General features: G+C 35.6%; 1 protein-coding gene across 1 annotated transcript; it reads right to left on the bottom strand.

Annotated features, from left to right (window-relative positions):
• Positions 1–473: 473 nt before the first annotated feature.
• LOC115928250 (WSC domain-containing protein 1-like) lies at positions 474–6,374 on the bottom strand. The gene is given in 4 exon segments (XM_030995299.1): positions 474–1,053; positions 1,056–1,156; positions 4,675–4,862; positions 6,046–6,374. Coding segments are annotated over 4 exon segments (702 nt in total). The 5' UTR covers positions 6,185–6,374; the 3' UTR covers positions 474–779.
• Positions 6,375–17,697: the final 11,323 nt, after the last annotated feature.

The following is a 17,697-nucleotide window of genomic DNA, read 5'->3' as shown; positions in this document are numbered from 1 at the left end:
AGTAGGGAAACTAGTAGTGATCCTTGTGTTACGCCACGTGTTATCTCTTCCATGCGAGATTCGCAGCTAAGGTAATACAAAGTTTTGGGAAATTGGAAAATTGGGCCGGGTGGATAGTGATTCTTTACAATTTTAATATATTTGGATGCCCCTGTGAATGTATTATAAGCACTAGAAAATTTAGTCCCTAAAACACTTTTGTTTTCGAGAAATATTGAATATAAAAATTTACCGGTGCTCCCTGTAAATTTTGATACATTTCAAATACTGCCTACGGCCGTAAAATGGTAACTGCGACCATGAAATTCTTAGACTATGTAGTAGTGATATATAATTTTCAAACGGGAATAGCTAATTTAAGTCAAGTCGATTTAAGTCAAGAAACATTGTTTTATAGCTTAATTAATATATTGACCTTCAGAGGGAGCTATACAACATAAATAATATAAAATTTCATAACCTTTAGACTCGATTTAAACCGCGACAACGATCACTGAATTTTATAGGATCGCATATGCTTCCAATATGCTCATATGAACTAAATGCATGACCCCGTACCAAAACTTTGTAATACCTTTAGCAAATGCATATTTTGTGATATCTGACATAGTTCGTGTACCACTCCTAAGCTCTTCCGCTAATACCATAATGAGAAAATTGGTATAAAAGGATAATCATGATTCATCGTGTCAAAAGATGAATGATTATACAGGAATACTTACAGTTTCAAAACAAAGGAAATACATGTAATTCAATTAGTGGGTCTTCAACTCTATAAATCACTCGGATATGAAACTAAGCGATGACGGTGGTTCCTCTAATCCTTCCAGGTCAATCAAATCGCGATACAAATTCAAAGATTTGTCCACCAAACTCCTGTCTTCCTTTGAGAATGGATCCAAGGTTGTATTTCTCTTTGGTCTATGAAACTGACCCTCTGCATTCGTAACTGCACATGCAAGCCTTTCTTCATCGATGGTTATATGCAAGTATTCAAGGATTCGTCGCAGTTCGTCCTTGAGATGCAGTTTGAGTTGCTCGTAATACACGATTAACATCGACTTGCAGGTGTTGCCCGAATGATGACATTTGGAGATGTAATGTTTATATAGCCCGATCCAACGATCAGAGTTTTCGCTGACATATTTACGCCACTCTATAGGAAAGTAGAAGCGAATTGAATATTCATAATTATCATTGTAATTTGTTATGGAATTATTAATTAACCGTAATAATGTTTTGTTTAACTAGCAAAAAGTAGCAGTAGTAGTCGTCGTAGTTGTAGTAGTAATAGAAGTTGAAGGTGATTTTGTGGCTGTCGTTGTTGTTGTCGTATGTATATACAGTATAGTAGTAGTAGTTGTTGTTATTATAGTGTTACTTGTTGTTGTAGTAAATTTAGGAGCAGCAGCGTTTGTAATGTTAGCAGTAGTTGTCGTCGTAGTTATAGTTAATAATTATCGAGCTTTAGATTCTGACACCGAACGACCTCGACTACGAGTGACGTCATTTTTGAGGAACTGCGCATGCGCGCGACACCTGCTTCTAGTTCGTCGTCTGACACAACGGGAGTCGGGCAAATTCTAGGCCTTTCTTGAAGTGATCACAACGACTTCGCCCTGGACACAAAATTATGCCGAAGCCGGCCATCAGACTACAATATTTGGTGAGATTATGATTCAAGAAGATATAAGTGATTGCAATGAAACCATCAAATACCTATGAATTTGATCACTCACGTTACTTCAGCCTATTTAATTTCACTTTTTTTTGACGAAATTAAGGAGTTTGTGGTTCGAACAGCTGTGCTTTTTTGTTTTGTAATATTCTTTATTGTATTCACTCAATAAATAATATTAATTCATACAAATTGTAATATATAACATATTGAAACCAATTACAGAGTACAAAATACAGTAATCTCAATTATATTGAATGAATTGTGCAGGCGTACCGATATCTACAATTCGATATCGATATGACGTAACAAAGAAAATTCGCGAGACAAAAGCTGCGCATGCGTTTAAACACCCTAGCAACGTGGATTCAACTACTGCGGGCATAACAATGACGTCACTCGTAATCGAAGTCGTTCGGTGTCAGAATCTAGAGCTCGCTAGTAGTATTTGTAGTACTAGTAGTTGTTGTAATTGATATTGTTGTATAACAGTAATATATAGTAGCAGTAGTAGTCGTCGTAGTCGTAGTTTATAATAGAAGTTGATAATAGTAGTAGTAGAAGTAGAAGTAGTAGTAGTAGTATAACAGTAGAAGTAGTGCTATTACAACAGTAGTAGTAGTAGTATTTATACGAATAGCTTTAGTAGCAGCAGTAGTAGTTGTGGCAGTAGTAATACAATATAAGTAGAGGTAGTAGTAGGAGTAGTACAATAGTAGTAGTGAGTTTTAGGAGCAGCAGCAGCAGCAGTAGTAGTAGTAATATTATAACAGTAGTAGTAGTAGTAGTAGTAGTAGTAGTAGTAGTAGTAGTAATATTATAACAGTAGTAGTAGTAGTAGTAGTAGTAGAAGTAGTAGTGTTAGGATTAGGAGTAGTAGTAGTAGCAGTAGTAGTAGTAGTAGTATTAGTAGTAGTACAATATTAGTAGTAGTAGTAGTAAGTAGTAGTAGTTGTTTTAGAAGCAGTCGTAGTAGTAGTAGTACAACAGGAGTAGTAGTAGTAGTAGTACAATATTAGTAGCAGTAGTAATAAAAGATTAGGAGTAGTAGTACTTAGTTTTAGGAGGAGTAGTAGTACAGTAGTAGTACACTGTAAAAAATAATTTGTTCATTGGTAATTTTTACGTATTTTTTCCATGTATAATTTACTTAAAAAACATTAGTTTTGCCACTTACGCACTAAATTTAAGTCTTGCTAACTCAAACTTTTAATTTAGTAGAACATACGTGGAATATTTAAGTAATATCAAATACATAAGAACTTTAAGTAATTTCAGCTTGTATTAATTTAGTAATTTTAACTCAAAATCAGAAATTATACGTATTACTCAAACAATTTATGTTGACTATTCTTATCTTTTTAAAGTAAGGACCGATGCAGTGCGTAATAGAAATATTTACATAATTTATGAATATTCATTAAGACCAAATTAAACTCTTTTTTAAATAAAACAATTCTTTTTTGTGGTAGAATGAAAATTTAAGGACTTTAAAACATTTACTAATTCATTAAACATGGCTAAGCAAAGACAAGACAATTTTTAATTGTTACCCAGTTCAAAACAAATCAAAACTTGAAATTTCAGGAAATTGTCAACCAATTTTCCTTTTAAGATGCTTCGATCAAGTATATATAACATTTGGAGCCTTTCAATATGTGTCGAATCTTAATCTTAAATAGAAGTAGTGTTAGTGATTAGTGATCAATCTTAAAGAAGTAGTGAATGATTAGTGGATGTTACTTGTTAGATTAAATGGGTACCAAATCGTGCAATATGTAATCCTATCATAGCTTTTTTTTTAATTATCTAAAATGATTAAAATACTTAAATTATTTACGTTAATGTAACTCGATTTAACTGAGTAAAAATTTATTCAGCAAAATAAGTAAATTCTACTTAAGATGCCGTAGGTAATATTTACTTAATAAAAATAAGGCAATTCTTTTCCTCAATTTTATTGAGTTATTTCGACTATTATTTTTGTACAGTGTAGTAGTAGTAGTCGTAGTAGTAGTTTTAGAAGCAGTAGTAGTAGTAGTACAATAGTAGTAAGACAGTCGTAGTTGAAGGAAAATGGGTTGTAGTACTTTAGTAGTACTAGTAATAGATAATAGAAGTAGTATTAGTAGTAAGAATGGAAGTATCTGACTCCCTCTAGTGCAGTAGGAGAAATCTGTCGAACAGAGCAGCAAGACCAAGCTCTGTAATGATTAGGATCTCTGTCCAGTAGTGCCGTGTTTGTGTCATCGAACTGGATCGACCAAATCAATTGATTCATAATAAATATATATAATATTTGTTTCCGTAACATGAGAGTAATTTTAAAAGTTTCATACTATTAATTAAATGTAATGTTAACTGTTATTGTATAATTGTTTTAAATGGGGGCACGCTGCAAGAGTCCTATCTCGCACCCCGGGGCAACGTGTCTGACACGGCCGGTTGTAGCAACTACTCCGAAGATCAAGATTACATTTATCTTGATCTAAGGAGACACGAACGAACGAGTAGGAGAAATAATATTAGTAGTAATAATAATAATAATAATAATAATAATAATAATAATAATAATAATAATAATAATAATAATAATTACAGTGCTTATATAGCGCCTAACACTTACTTTGTCAGAAGTCTCTAAGCGCTCTACAATAATGCAGCATAATTACCCTGGCTTTAGCAGTGCAGCTGTTACGCGCGCTGCGTTTCAAGGAATAAATTCCTACCAGGTACCCATTTACTTCACCTGGGTGGAGTGTGGCCAAATGTAGATCAATGTCTTTCCAAAGAACATTAGTAGAAGTAATGGTGGTAGCTGTAGTAAAGTAGTAGTAGTAATAGTAGTACATATAATAGCAGGAGCAGTTGTACTATAATAGCATTAGTAGTGGTCGTAGTTAATATATAGTAGAAATAGTAGTAGTATCAGTAGTAAGAAGGAGAAGAAGTAGTAGTAGTAGAAGTAGTAGTAATAGTAGTAGTGGACGAATTACCTGCTGTTTTGAATGTTTTTTCACGGGCATGTCCCGTCTTGCCAGCTTCCCGTCTATTATACTCAGACACCATCGCTCGATATGGATTGCGTAAAAGTAAAATGGCACCGACCGTATTCTTATTGAACTGTGTGTCTTGATTGTCAGAGCCCTGCCTGAAAGAGCTGGTTGCCCTTCGCCTATAAAACCTGTCATGAGTTGGTTGAAAATTAATGGAAAGCATTTATTTCTGTAAACCATTCAGCAGATTTTGCGAAGTCTAGTAACGGAATCGCATTTCAAGAGTAGGCTTTTACAAAATTCCTCCAGTAGAAGGCTTTTTTGGCTAGCAAATATAGCGTCGACCTGCAGAAATTGAAAATCATATTTACTGAAATACTCGACTCTTCTATTGCCCAAATGAGACAACGTGTCTCAATTTCCTCAATATTATTCTTTGCTCACTACACTTTTCCACCTGAAAATAATATGACTGATTCCATACTTCTGTAGGCTTCAACATCCACATTTAGATGATAATCTGCTATTTTTTTTGCAGTAAACCCTTACAAAAAAGTTCTATAGAATGTTATTAAAAAAATTCTATAGAATTTCTATACGCAATTCTATAAAAAATGTTTTATAGAGATTCTATAGAAAAGTGGGCCACTTTTCTATACGAATTCTATAGAAATCTATAACGGACCTCTATAGAATCTCTATGAAACATTCCATAGAATGGCCTATAGAAATTCTATAGATTTTTTAAAAAATAGAATTCTATAGACCATTTTTTACCAGTTGAAAATCAGTTGATTATTTAGTAGCGACCAGCAATCAATTGATAATAATAATCAATATTGCATGGCATCTGGCCACCGACTAAACCAGATTTATATATACTCCTGCAATTGCCCCATCACAAAGATCATTTGAAGCAAAATACAGTTGAGTATAATGTTAAATAAGTAGCGCTGAGATCTTACATACATATGTATAAAAAATTATAAATGGGTTTACTGTTAGTAAAATACATATTTTACGTCTTAAATTACATGTAAAACAAAATCGGAAATATATAATATATTTGTCAAAGACTGACTAAGAAAATGTAAATCACAAAAATAAAGTTAATTGTCATATTTGCTTGACAGATCATGATAATTACATTTTCTGTGAAAACATGAAAATTATCATGAATATGCATAAGAAAACTTGTTCTATAGAATTATATAGAGGAAACCGATTCATGGACAACTGTGAAGGCGCCATTCCGAGCTTCGGGATAATATCCCGAGTCTGAAAATGTCAGGTTGTTTGGCAAACTCGAGCTGATGACGTCAGGCCTAAGAGCTAATTGGCGGGAGAGGGAAAAGTAATTGTTATTCGTACCTCGGCTAAGAAGTCTTTTACTCGTATACGCACTTCCTGTGGCATAACCAGTTGCAGTCTGTATGAGATGTCTAACCCACGTATTACCTGACCCGGGAAAGCTGGCCAGCGCTATAGGTGGGAATGTCCCTTCTGGCATCAGTCGTGTGTCATTGCAGAAAACCAAACCTGCCCCTGTGAAACGATACATTGCATAAGAAGACAATTATGTGCATATTTATATATTTATTCTTGTATTTTGTTATCTTTGATCGGCAGGGTAGTTCCATTCAGTACCAAAGAAGGCCTGTTTCATTAGGCAGCAGTGCTATGAACAAGATAATTCAACATGAAATATAAAAAAATATAAACTACATGGTAATGATAATAACAGCTTTAAATGAAACGAAAACACAAACCAAAGATATGTGATTTTTACAAAGCAAAAGGAAAAGAAACTAGATTTGTAATACTTGTTTGGAACAAGTATAGGTGGGCTGGTCCAACTAAAATTTTAGACAAAATGAAGGGTACATTTGAGATAGCTCTTTGTCTCAGCTACATCATACTCAAAGTTCAGCTTAAACGAAGCTAAAACGACGGAGATATTGCTCGCGAAAGACGGGAATGTAGAATCCAGTTTTGAGAAAAAGTCATGTCCCATAGAGAATACACGCAAAAAGTGAAAAATTGACATGCCTCCTTTAATCGCAAAAATACGCCATGATTCCTTTGTCAAAAATGAAAAATGTTGTTAACTACATTTGTAACGAATTGTCTCAGCTAGAACATATCGAAATTTGGAAGAAAATCGATCAATATTTACAGAGATGCAATCAATTTTTGAAAAATATACTGACATCATAATATGCAAATTGAAATTATGAGTTCGGAGGCCATTATGATGACGTCATGAGAAAAGTAAGGGTCAAATGAGACTTGAAATCATATCTCCAATTAATATTCTATCACAATAAGAAGAAAAAAATTCGGGTCACCTTGCATCCTAAAGAGCTACAATGGATTTTGTATAGGCATCTTTTTGCCCATTTATGATATGTATTACAAGAGCTCGCGCGCACGGAAATTTATGTTAAACGGGGGATCATTCCGTTATTAATAGTAAACATGGTATCAATTTGTTTGTAAAAATATGTGCAATATTATGAAAGAAAAAAAATGGCGATTCTATGTTGTGTAATAGTTTTACGCGCGAAAACGCGCGCGCATGCGCGCGTGCGCGATTTTTTATAAAATGCTTAGAATGGCCTAAAACGTATGCAAAATGATTTTGAGACGATTTTGAGCATTTTACAATTTTGCGCGCGCATTGACGCGCGGACGTACGCGCACGTGCGCGTTATTTGACCTGAAATTGACCGGACGGATATTGACCTCGATCATGATAAATATGAATGAGAAATAGCTTTTGGTTATGAAGATATGATCATGAGTTGATTTTTACAAAATGGTGCCTAGATGACGTCATCAGTGAAGGTCAATGTTGAAAACGTTATTGTGCTTTGTACATATGCCTATACATATGTGTGCCAAATTTCAAGGCATTTGATCGAGCCATTTTCAAGTTATCTTGCTAACAAAAAAGTGGTTAGAAATAAGAAAAATATTTAATAATAAATAAATAAATAAAGGCAATTCTAACGAAATTATAAGGTGGTCTGTACGTTATACAGCCCACCTGAAAATAAATACATTACAGTAAAATTAGTTTAATGGTTATAAGTTACATATATAATATTAAAATCAAGAGATGGATGCGAAAGGTCTTAGGTGGGTTTTAAAACTTTGTAGGGAAGGGGATGTTTGAAAGAACATTGAATGTGAGTTATACAGTTATATTACACAGTATAAGAAAGATTATGTCGTATGTTTAGGTAGTTACAGTTGGTTATAAAGAACTTGTCTAATAGGGGCATTTTGATTGCGCAATATGAGTCTGCTAGGGGTGAGGACATTTACTAATATAAACATGAACATACAATATTGGAGGTTTAGTCTAGTGTCGATTGAATGACGTTTAAGAGCATTGTTTGACTGTATGGGTATAATATTTGGCATTAAAAATGATGCGGGCAAATTTATTTTGGCATCTTTGAAGGCTCAACATGTACGTGGGGGCCGAAGCGGCTGCCGTCCCCCTTTTGGCGGCCTATAAAAGGGGAGTGAGAGAGGAAGACAGAGTGAAGGGGGGGGGAAAGAAAGAGAAAAGAAGGTAAAAGAGAAAGAGAGAGGAAAAGGAGAGAGAGAGAGAGAGAGAGAGAGAGAGAAGGAGAAACAAGAAATGAACAAAATAGTATCAGTCGGTCTGACAAGAGCGTATAGGATGGGATCGAAACCCCACCACACTGTAAGCTATGCGTGTTGTGCATACATTTATAACTCAATGGAGGATGAGGGGGAGGGGGTGAATCGCCCGCGACCCCTCCTCCATTTTGCGGCCTACAAAAAAGAAAAGGGAGGAAAAAGAGAGCGACGAAAGAAAAAGCAAATAAACGGATAAGAAGGTAAAAGAAAAGAAGATAGAGGGAGAGAGAAAAAGGAGAGAGTGTGGGAAGATTTTTGTATGATAGGTATGATAGGGCCAAATTAATACGGAAAATGCAACCATTTATGAAATGCTGAAGACTTGGCAGTATGGTTTTAGTTAACATTATAGTTCTAAGTTGTTTTTGATTAATTTAGTTAATGATATGTTTAAATCACTGGATAAGGGCAGTGTAACACTAGGTGTATTCCTAGATTTCCAGAAAGATTTTGATACAATAATTGATCACGCAATATTGGCTGGTATATTACAACATTAAGGAATAAGGGGCCTGCCTCTTCAGTGGTTTAAAGATTATCTTTTTAGTAGATTTCAGTTTGTGAATTATGATGGACATAGCTCATTAAGACAGATAAAAACATGTGGCGTTCCTCAGGGTTCCGTTTTGGGACCTACACTGTTTTTTATGTATATAAATGATTTGCCAAACTCAACAAATAATTTCAATTTTTAGACTTTTTGCCGATGATTCTAACTCGTTTCATACATTTCCACCGAGACTGAATATGATTGATATGTATACAGTGGTAAAATGCATCTTGATAAGGTGACCATATGGTGTAAGTTGAATAAACTTACATTGAATCTCTTAAAGACTAATTAATTTGTTAAAAGAAGGGAGTAGGCAATCAGTAGTAACTCAAGTTTTTATTAAAAAAATAGCAGAGGCTGCAATAGTCCGGGTTGATGTTGCATAATTTGAAGGAATTTATATAGATCAACACTTGACATGGAAACCTCATATCGAAAGGGTTAATAAGTGTATTAGGAAAAAGGTTGGTGTTTTATATAGATTAAGACAGTTTGGGCCAAAGTGTGTTTTAATGTTACTGTACACAACGTTCATTCAACCGCATATGACCTACGGAATTGAGGTTTGGGGAAGTAATTTTGAAATAAACATGAAGTGTTTATTATTAAGCCAAAGGATGGCAAAACGAGTTATAACGTTTAGTCCATTTAGGACTCACTCACAACCGATATTTAGGGAGATAAAATTATTAAATGTGTATCAACTCCATAAACTATCTATTTGTCTTTTTATGTATCAATTATTGAATTATAAATTGCAGCAATCCATAATTCAGTATTACTGTTTCATAGAGCACAAATATGAGACTAGACAAAGAGAAAGTAAGACATTGAGTGTGCCTTAAGTAAGGACAATTACGCAGGGCAAATTTTTAAAGTCATGCAGAGGCAGGGGCGTAGACAACGGGGGATGAGGGGGATGCACCCCCCCCCCCACCTCACAAGGTGGGGGGATGGCATGTACAATCATCCCCCCCCCCCCAGGTTTTGGGGAATGATATTTGCTTATTTAATAAGTCATAATGATGATAATAATAGTAATAATAATAATGATAACAATTATAATATTAATAATAATAATAATAATTATGATGATGATAATAATAATCCTCATCATTATTGCAATGACGAACCTTCGTCATTGCCTTGTTTTCGTTCACATTCTTCTTATTAATATTCTTACTTCTTCTTCCTCTTCCTCTTCTTCTTCTTGTCGTCCGGAATCCCATTCGTTTTGCACGTAGTGCTTGTTATTCCTAGTTAGGTGCTTTCCTCATGTCCTTTTCCTTTCAAATTTCATAGGCATAGTCTCTAACATCTCATCAAGGTCACTACATTCTTCGATTCTCGAAATCACTCATGCATAACCGTCCAGGCGCCATTTTGTCCGTTTCTGGTCCATTTTAAGGCCTTTCTTTGATTCTTCCTGTCTCCACTATCCTAGATCCTACATCCTTCTAACAAATTCCTCTAGATAGTCTAAGAAATGTTCTTTAATCTGCGACGAATAACCTGCCCTTCAAAATGCCATCTTCGTACTCAAAATTTAAATCTGAAACCGACTCCGTCAAAAATCTCTCAAATTCTTGAAAAATGGACCCCTAAATAATCTAAAACTGCCATAACTTTCACATATAAATTCCGTTTTGTATTTAAATCTCACTGTATCTTTATCTCACAATTGCACATAGCCATGCCAAATTTCATGCTCCATTGGCTATGCAAAACATAAATAGCGCCCTCTAAAGTTCTGGGAATTGGCTTTCTTTCTGTGGCCATATCTCCATTATGGCTTGGCAAACCCGCGTACCCTTTTTTGGATTTAGATACTTGAAGATATGCCCTTTCCAGCCATATACAAAATTATATACCCTATCACTGACCAAATTGCCCTCCAAATTCGCCATTTTCAAGAAAATTGAGAAATAACTTCAACTTGCTCTAAAATGGCGATCGTTATACCTACATCAATGAAACTTTGCAGACATATGTATCCATATACGTGACAACTGTTTATTAAGTTTGGTAAAATTCGAATATGTCAGCGCAAAGTTATCGCCAAAAGTGATGAATTTACTATGGATTACGTAATAGCGCGTTCAATGCGCGCAATAGTTAACAATGGTGTCAAACTGACCGCAATGAAGTGCCCTTTCGGGTGATACCAAGTATTATATATGTTCACACAGAAAATTGTGAGTAAATCGCATTTGAACAAAGATCACTACACGAATTCCGCCGAGTTTCCGCCTGAACCTAACACGTTTCGGCTATGACGTCATGTTTTCAGACTGCTTTTCGCCCCTTAAACGTCCTTTTTTTTCCTTGAAAATTTGCAGTGACATGCCGAGTTCCAATACGCAGGGCACCTCTTGGCCGGATTTTTGAAATTGGTCAAGGGGGCCATTTAAGACGCCATTTTGTCCTATATATCTATTTTACATCACGTGTTTCGATAGGATTATCATAGAAAAAAAGAGAGTGGTTTACAATAACAACCATGAAATTCTCTTTCTAATGATACCAAATACGGCCCATAAAGAGACGTGAAGAGAGAGAGAAAAAACAATTTAACTCCGGCCATAATACAGATCCTGCACGTTTTCCGCCCATTCATTACACGCATTGTCTATGGGGCATATCGGGTTCACGCTTTTGGCCCCCACAACGAACTTGATTGCAATGTCAAACATGCACCAAATCCCATTGGTTTGTGCACGCAGTGCTTGCGAGCCCTTTCTAGGTTCTTTCCCCTATCCCAATTTCTTTCAAACTTCGTAGGCATAGTACCATCCCATCAAGGTCATTGTTGATGCCTTTCTTTCGCCCTACCTATCTCCAATATCACAGAAGCTGCAGACTTCGTGCAAATTGCTCTGGATAGTCCGAGAGAAGCTCTTTCGTTCGACACGTAGAAACACGGCGTCATTGCACGCACATCGTTCTGACACGATTGCATTTCTAGTTGTAATTGCAATGACGACCTTCGTAATTGCCTTGTTTTCGTTCACATTCTGCCCCATTAATATTCTCCTTTTCCTTATCCTTATCGTCCGGAAATCGCATTCGTTTTGCACGTAGTGCTTGTTATTCCTAGTAAGGTGCTTTCCTCATGTACTTTTCCTTTCAAATTTCATAGGCATCATCTCTAACATCTCATCAAGGTCACTACATTCTTCGATTCTCGAAATCACTCATGCATAACCGTCCAGGCGCCATTTTGTCCGTTTCTGGTCCATTTTAAGGCCTTTCTTTCTTCCTTCCTATCTCCACTATCCTAGATCCTACAAACTTCTAACAAATTCCTCTAGATAGTCTAAGAGATGTTCTTTTATCTGCGACGAATAACCTGACCTTCAAAATGCCATCTTCTTACTCAAAATTCAAATCTGAATCCGACTCCGTCAAAAATCTCTCAAGTTCTTGAAAAATTGACCCCTAAATAATCTAAAACTGCCATAACTTTCTCATATGAATTCCGTTTTGTATTTAAATCTTACAGTATCTTTATCCCATAATTGCAAATAGCCATGCCGAATTTCATGCTCCAAATGCTTTGCAAAACATAAATAGCGCCCTCTAAAGTTCTGGGAATTGGCTTTCTTTCTGTGGCCGTATCTCCATTATGGCTTGGCAAACCCGTACCCTTTTTTGGATTTAGATACTTGAAGATATGCCCTTTCCAGCCAGATACAAAATCATATACCCTAACACTGACCGACTTTAAGAAAAATGCCCTCCAAATTCGCCATTTTCAAGAAAATTGAGAAATAACTTCAACTTGCTCTAAAATGGAGATCTTAATACCTACATCAATACAAACTTGGCAGACACATGTATCCATATACGTGACAACTGTCTGCCAAGTTAAGTAAATTTTAATGCCCTTTTCAGAAAGTTATCGCCCAAAATGATGAATTTACTATGCATTACGTAATAGCGCGTTTGATGCGTGCAGTACGTTTTGCGCAGATGACAATTGTTTCAAACTGACGGCAATGAAGTGCCCTTTCGAATGAGTATGGTATGGTATGTGTCCACACAGAAATTTTTTGAGTAAATCGCATTTGAACAAGGGTCACTATACGAATTCCGCCGAGTTTCCGCCCGATTATAACACTTATCGGCCATGACGTCATTTTTTCAGACTACTTTTCGCCCCCTAAACATCCTTTTTTTTTCCTTGAAAATGTACAGTGACATTCCGAGTTGCAATACGCAGGGCACCTCGTGGCCGGATTTTATACATTTGTTTTAAGGGCCATTTAAGACGCCATTTTGTCCTTTAAATATATTTTACATCACATGTTTCGATAGGATTATCATAGAAAAAAGAAGAGTGGTTTACAAGAACAATCATGAAATTCTCTTTCTAATGATACCAAATACGGCCCATAAAGAGACATAAAGAGAGAGAGAGAAAAAAACAATTTAACTCCGGTCATAATACAGATCCTGTACGTTTTCCGCCCATGTATTACACGCATTGTCTATGGGGCATATCGGGTTCACGCTTTTGGCCCCCAGAACGATCTTTATTTTAGTGACGAACATGCACCAAATCCCATTGGTTTTTGTACGCAGTCCTTGCGACCACTTTCTAGGTTCTTTCCCCTATCCCAATTTCTTTCAAGCTTCGTAGGCGTAGTCCCTACAATCCCATCAAGGTCACTGTTGAGGCCTTTCTCTCGCCCTACCTATCTACAATATCACAGAAGCTACAGACTTCGTACAAATTGCTTTGGATAGTCCGAGAGAAGCTCTTTCGTTTGACACGTAGAAACATGGCGTCATTGCACGCACATCGTTGTGACACGATTGCATTTCTAGTTGTGTTTATTGTTATTAGCCGCATTCACACGGTGAAAGCCAATTCAGACGGTAAAAAAAAGAAAATCTTACAAGTATTTTGTGGTTTTGTAGTATTTTGAGATTAAACAGGCGCGGATCTACGGGGGGGGGGGTAGGGGGTTTCAACCCCCCCCCCCCCCCCCTTAGGCGGCCCAACAAACAAACAAAAAACAAAAAAGGAAAAAAAAAAAAAAAAAAGAAAAAAAGAAAGAAAAAAGAACGCACGCTGAAGAGAAACCCTTTCAAGTGCAAATATTGTGAGAAGATATTCAACTCATCTGGTAACTTAACCAAACACATGATAACTCTGGATATAACTGTGTATTTAACTGTTACTTGATTTAAAAAGACGTTATCATGCACTGCTTTTTATGGTCTCCATTGTGTTAATAGATGCCAGGAAAACATCACTTACGGGGTTCAAATAAACACCCAAACAAAATTTGGCTCGCCGCTTCGCGGCTCGTGGACGATGCTCTGCATCGTCATTATTTTGGTCACCCCCCCCCCCTTAGCAAAAAGCTAGATCCGCCTCTGAGTCATCCCCCCAGGTATACGAACCTGTCTACGCCACTGTGCAGAGGCACATGCTTTGGGAATAATCAACCCTTATCTTTAAGGGAGAAACATCAGTGTCTTTCTTTCGTAGAACTCTAATACCAAAAATGTTAATAAAATAATTATTTTGAAGTTTCTTGCCTTTTTGTAACTATTATGCCGGGTTATATAATTCTTTATCTTTTATTTAGTGTAAAATACCAAAGCTTTGTATTTAATCACAGAATATATTGTAGCCTAGATGTAGAATAGTTTATAACTTAAGTATGTATTCAATAGTTATTCATATTTATTCATAACATTCTCATTCATTGTTGTGATACTTTTGTGTGTTAGTGGTACCATACACGATTAGCATTTGATGCTATTTTCTGGTCCCATTCATCCTTTCAATGTTAAACATTTACATTTGATTGTTATATTGATGTATTTTGTGTTTGGATAATAAAACTTCAAACTCAAACTCAACTCAAACACTTCTGGACCCTCAAAGAATAAGTTTGAGAGCCCTTGTCCTGTACATCCACCATTGTCTACGTTACTACAAAAAAGAATAACAACAACATTTATAATGCGCACATATACATCCCAAGGGATGCTAAATGCGCCTTAAAGGGGCACGTTCCCGCCAGTGTAGTTATCGGAACATCTGCGTAAGAGCCGTATTCTGTTGGTGTCAATAGGCAGCTATAGCACCGTCCACCAGCGCGTACGTATTTTGAACGCCCTCTGGAATACGGGGAATATGCCCCTTTAAAGGTAAAGACCAGGATTGGAAACGCCCCAATTTCAAAAAATGAAATGGAAGCTCTTTATTACCAATCATGTCAGAATATGTTTTGACTAATACATGATGATAACAAAAATTGCCGGGAAACCGCCTACTAATTGATATATTTGGTAAATTAGTTTATCTATTGGACTGTGAGAGATAAACGCACGTGTCGCGCATGTGTGCGTAGTCCCATATACATCTTTCTGTGTACAGTGTTTGTAACTTTACGAAGACTGGGTCGAATTTCTTATCATTTTGATGATTCCAAAACCTTGCAGTACACGCCAATACTTATATGCTAGATGACCAACCTTTCCTGATCGATTCCACAACGTTTCTTTCACAATGCAATCGCAAGACCATAACTGGTCTTTATCTTTAACAAATTTGGAAATTATTACCCCGGCTTGGATGCCGTTACGGCGCTCTAGCATTTCAAGGAATTAACTCCTGCCAGGTACCCATTAACATCACCTGGTTTGAGTGCGACCAATGTAGATCAATGTCTTGCCAAAGGACATTAGTGCCGCCGTGTGATTGATATTGTGCTTATTAACTCACTTGTCATTTTATACTCGTTATAATGTTGTTATCTTAGTCCAAATTAAAAGACGACATTGATACGTAGATTTAAAGTTAGAATGTACAAGTAATATTTTATATAACACTTAGTGCTTGGAGCATTTGAACATTTCAGCTTGTGTAATTTTCCCTTTATAACTCTCAACGTCTGTATGATTATAAGTTTTGTCTATTCGTTTGTCTGGCTCTGCAATTTTATCGGAAAAAGAATTGATCAAGAGTACTAGGAAATGTATGCAGAGTGATAAATCAGTTGATGTACATATACCTATTGAATCATTGCAAGTAACGCAATGTCCAACCTGACATTGTTTACATATATTTAATTGGGTCTTCACTGAATTTGGACAGACTATACAAAACATTGGACAACAAGAAAGGTTTAAAACAACTAAAACATATATCAATATCAAAGTACAAGGACGTTGAAGTTCTAGCAATGCACCACGCTGAATAGAAGCACGGAGTTACTCAGGCACTATAAAGTAGATGCTTAAGTCATTTCAAGTCACTTTCGTTGGTGATTAAGCGTTTGATTGTTTTGCCTCCAGTAGTGGGGAAGAGGCCAAGAATTCTTCCGTCTAATGACCACGCCGCTAGTATCTTTCCACATTTTTTCGCTTTTGACAGTAAATGAGCATTTGACTGGGTGAGATCTTCTTCGATACCCATCTTTGTGCCTTTAAGCTCGCGACGTTTGGAGATGACTTTGAACAGGTTGGACATTGCGTGTTTTGTAGTGTCTGTCCAAATTCAGTGAAGACCCAATTATATATATGTCAACAATGTCATGTTGGACATTGCGTTACTTGCAATGATTCAATAGGTATATGTACATCAACTGATTTATCACTCTGTCAGATGTGTTTCCTATGCAAATACTATACATTCCCTTTTCAACAATTACCAGATTATGAATTTGTTGAACTCAATACAAATAAAGAGAACAAAGATCATATAATACATGGAGTAAACATTTTTAATAATGTCTTTTGCGCAATAAATGATGAATCTGATGAAAAATATGACAAGAATTATTACAATATTCCATACGATATATTTAATAACCTAATAGAATGCAAGTATTAGACTGAATGTGAATTTAAATCTGTGTTTCAAACATTTGAAAATAGTTTTAGTCTATTGCACTTCAATTCTCGCAGTCTCAACAGGAACTTCAGTTCTTTATCAGAGTTTATACATTCTCTATCTCGAAACTTTACAGTCTATGGTTTTTCCGAAACTTGGATTAATAGTGATAATCTGAGTACCTTTTGTTTTGATGGTTACTCATTTGTTCATACAGATAGGAGAGTAGGGAGAGGAGGCGGTGTTGGACTTTTAATTTCTAATACAGTAAATTTTGATATAAGAAAACATATACTAACTGATTCTGATGACTATGATTCTTTTTTTTTATAGAAATACATGTACCAAGAGGTAAACATATTGTTGTAGGTATTGTATATAGAAAGCCCCAATCAAGTAGTAAGAACTTTATAGAAACATTTGATAATTGTTTGAAAAGTTTAAGCAATGAAAATAAACTGGTGTATATAATGGGTGATTACAATATAAATTTATTAATGTATAGTCAACAATATGTTAATGATTTTTTGAATGTATTATATGCACCATCGTTCTTACCATTAATCGATAAACCCACACGTATAACAGAAACTAGCGCTACTCTTATAGATAATATTTTTACAAATAATCTATCTTCTAATATTTCATCGGGTATATTTTACACTGATGTGACCAACCATTTACCAGTATTTCAGATAACGGCTAACCAGAACCTTCATCATAATACAAATAATAATAATATTCATAGATATGTTATTAATAAAAAAAAACATGAATTGTTTCATGCAAGATCTAGATAACACAGTCTGGGAAGATGTGTATAATTGTTCAAATGCCGATATATAGCTTATCAACACTTTTAGAAACAATTTCTGTCCAAATATGAGAAAAACTTCTTAGTAAAAAATATTTCTCTAAAAAAACATGCAATTTGTAAAAA

Source organism: Strongylocentrotus purpuratus, unplaced genomic scaffold (assembly GCF_000002235.5).
Source record: "Strongylocentrotus purpuratus isolate Spur 01 unplaced genomic scaffold, Spur_5.0 spur5_contig_852, whole genome shotgun sequence".
Taxonomy (NCBI): domain Eukaryota; kingdom Metazoa; phylum Echinodermata; class Echinoidea; order Camarodonta; family Strongylocentrotidae; genus Strongylocentrotus; species Strongylocentrotus purpuratus.
The sequence above is the reverse complement of the archived record's forward strand: the minus strand, read 5'-3'. Positions and strand labels throughout refer to the sequence as shown.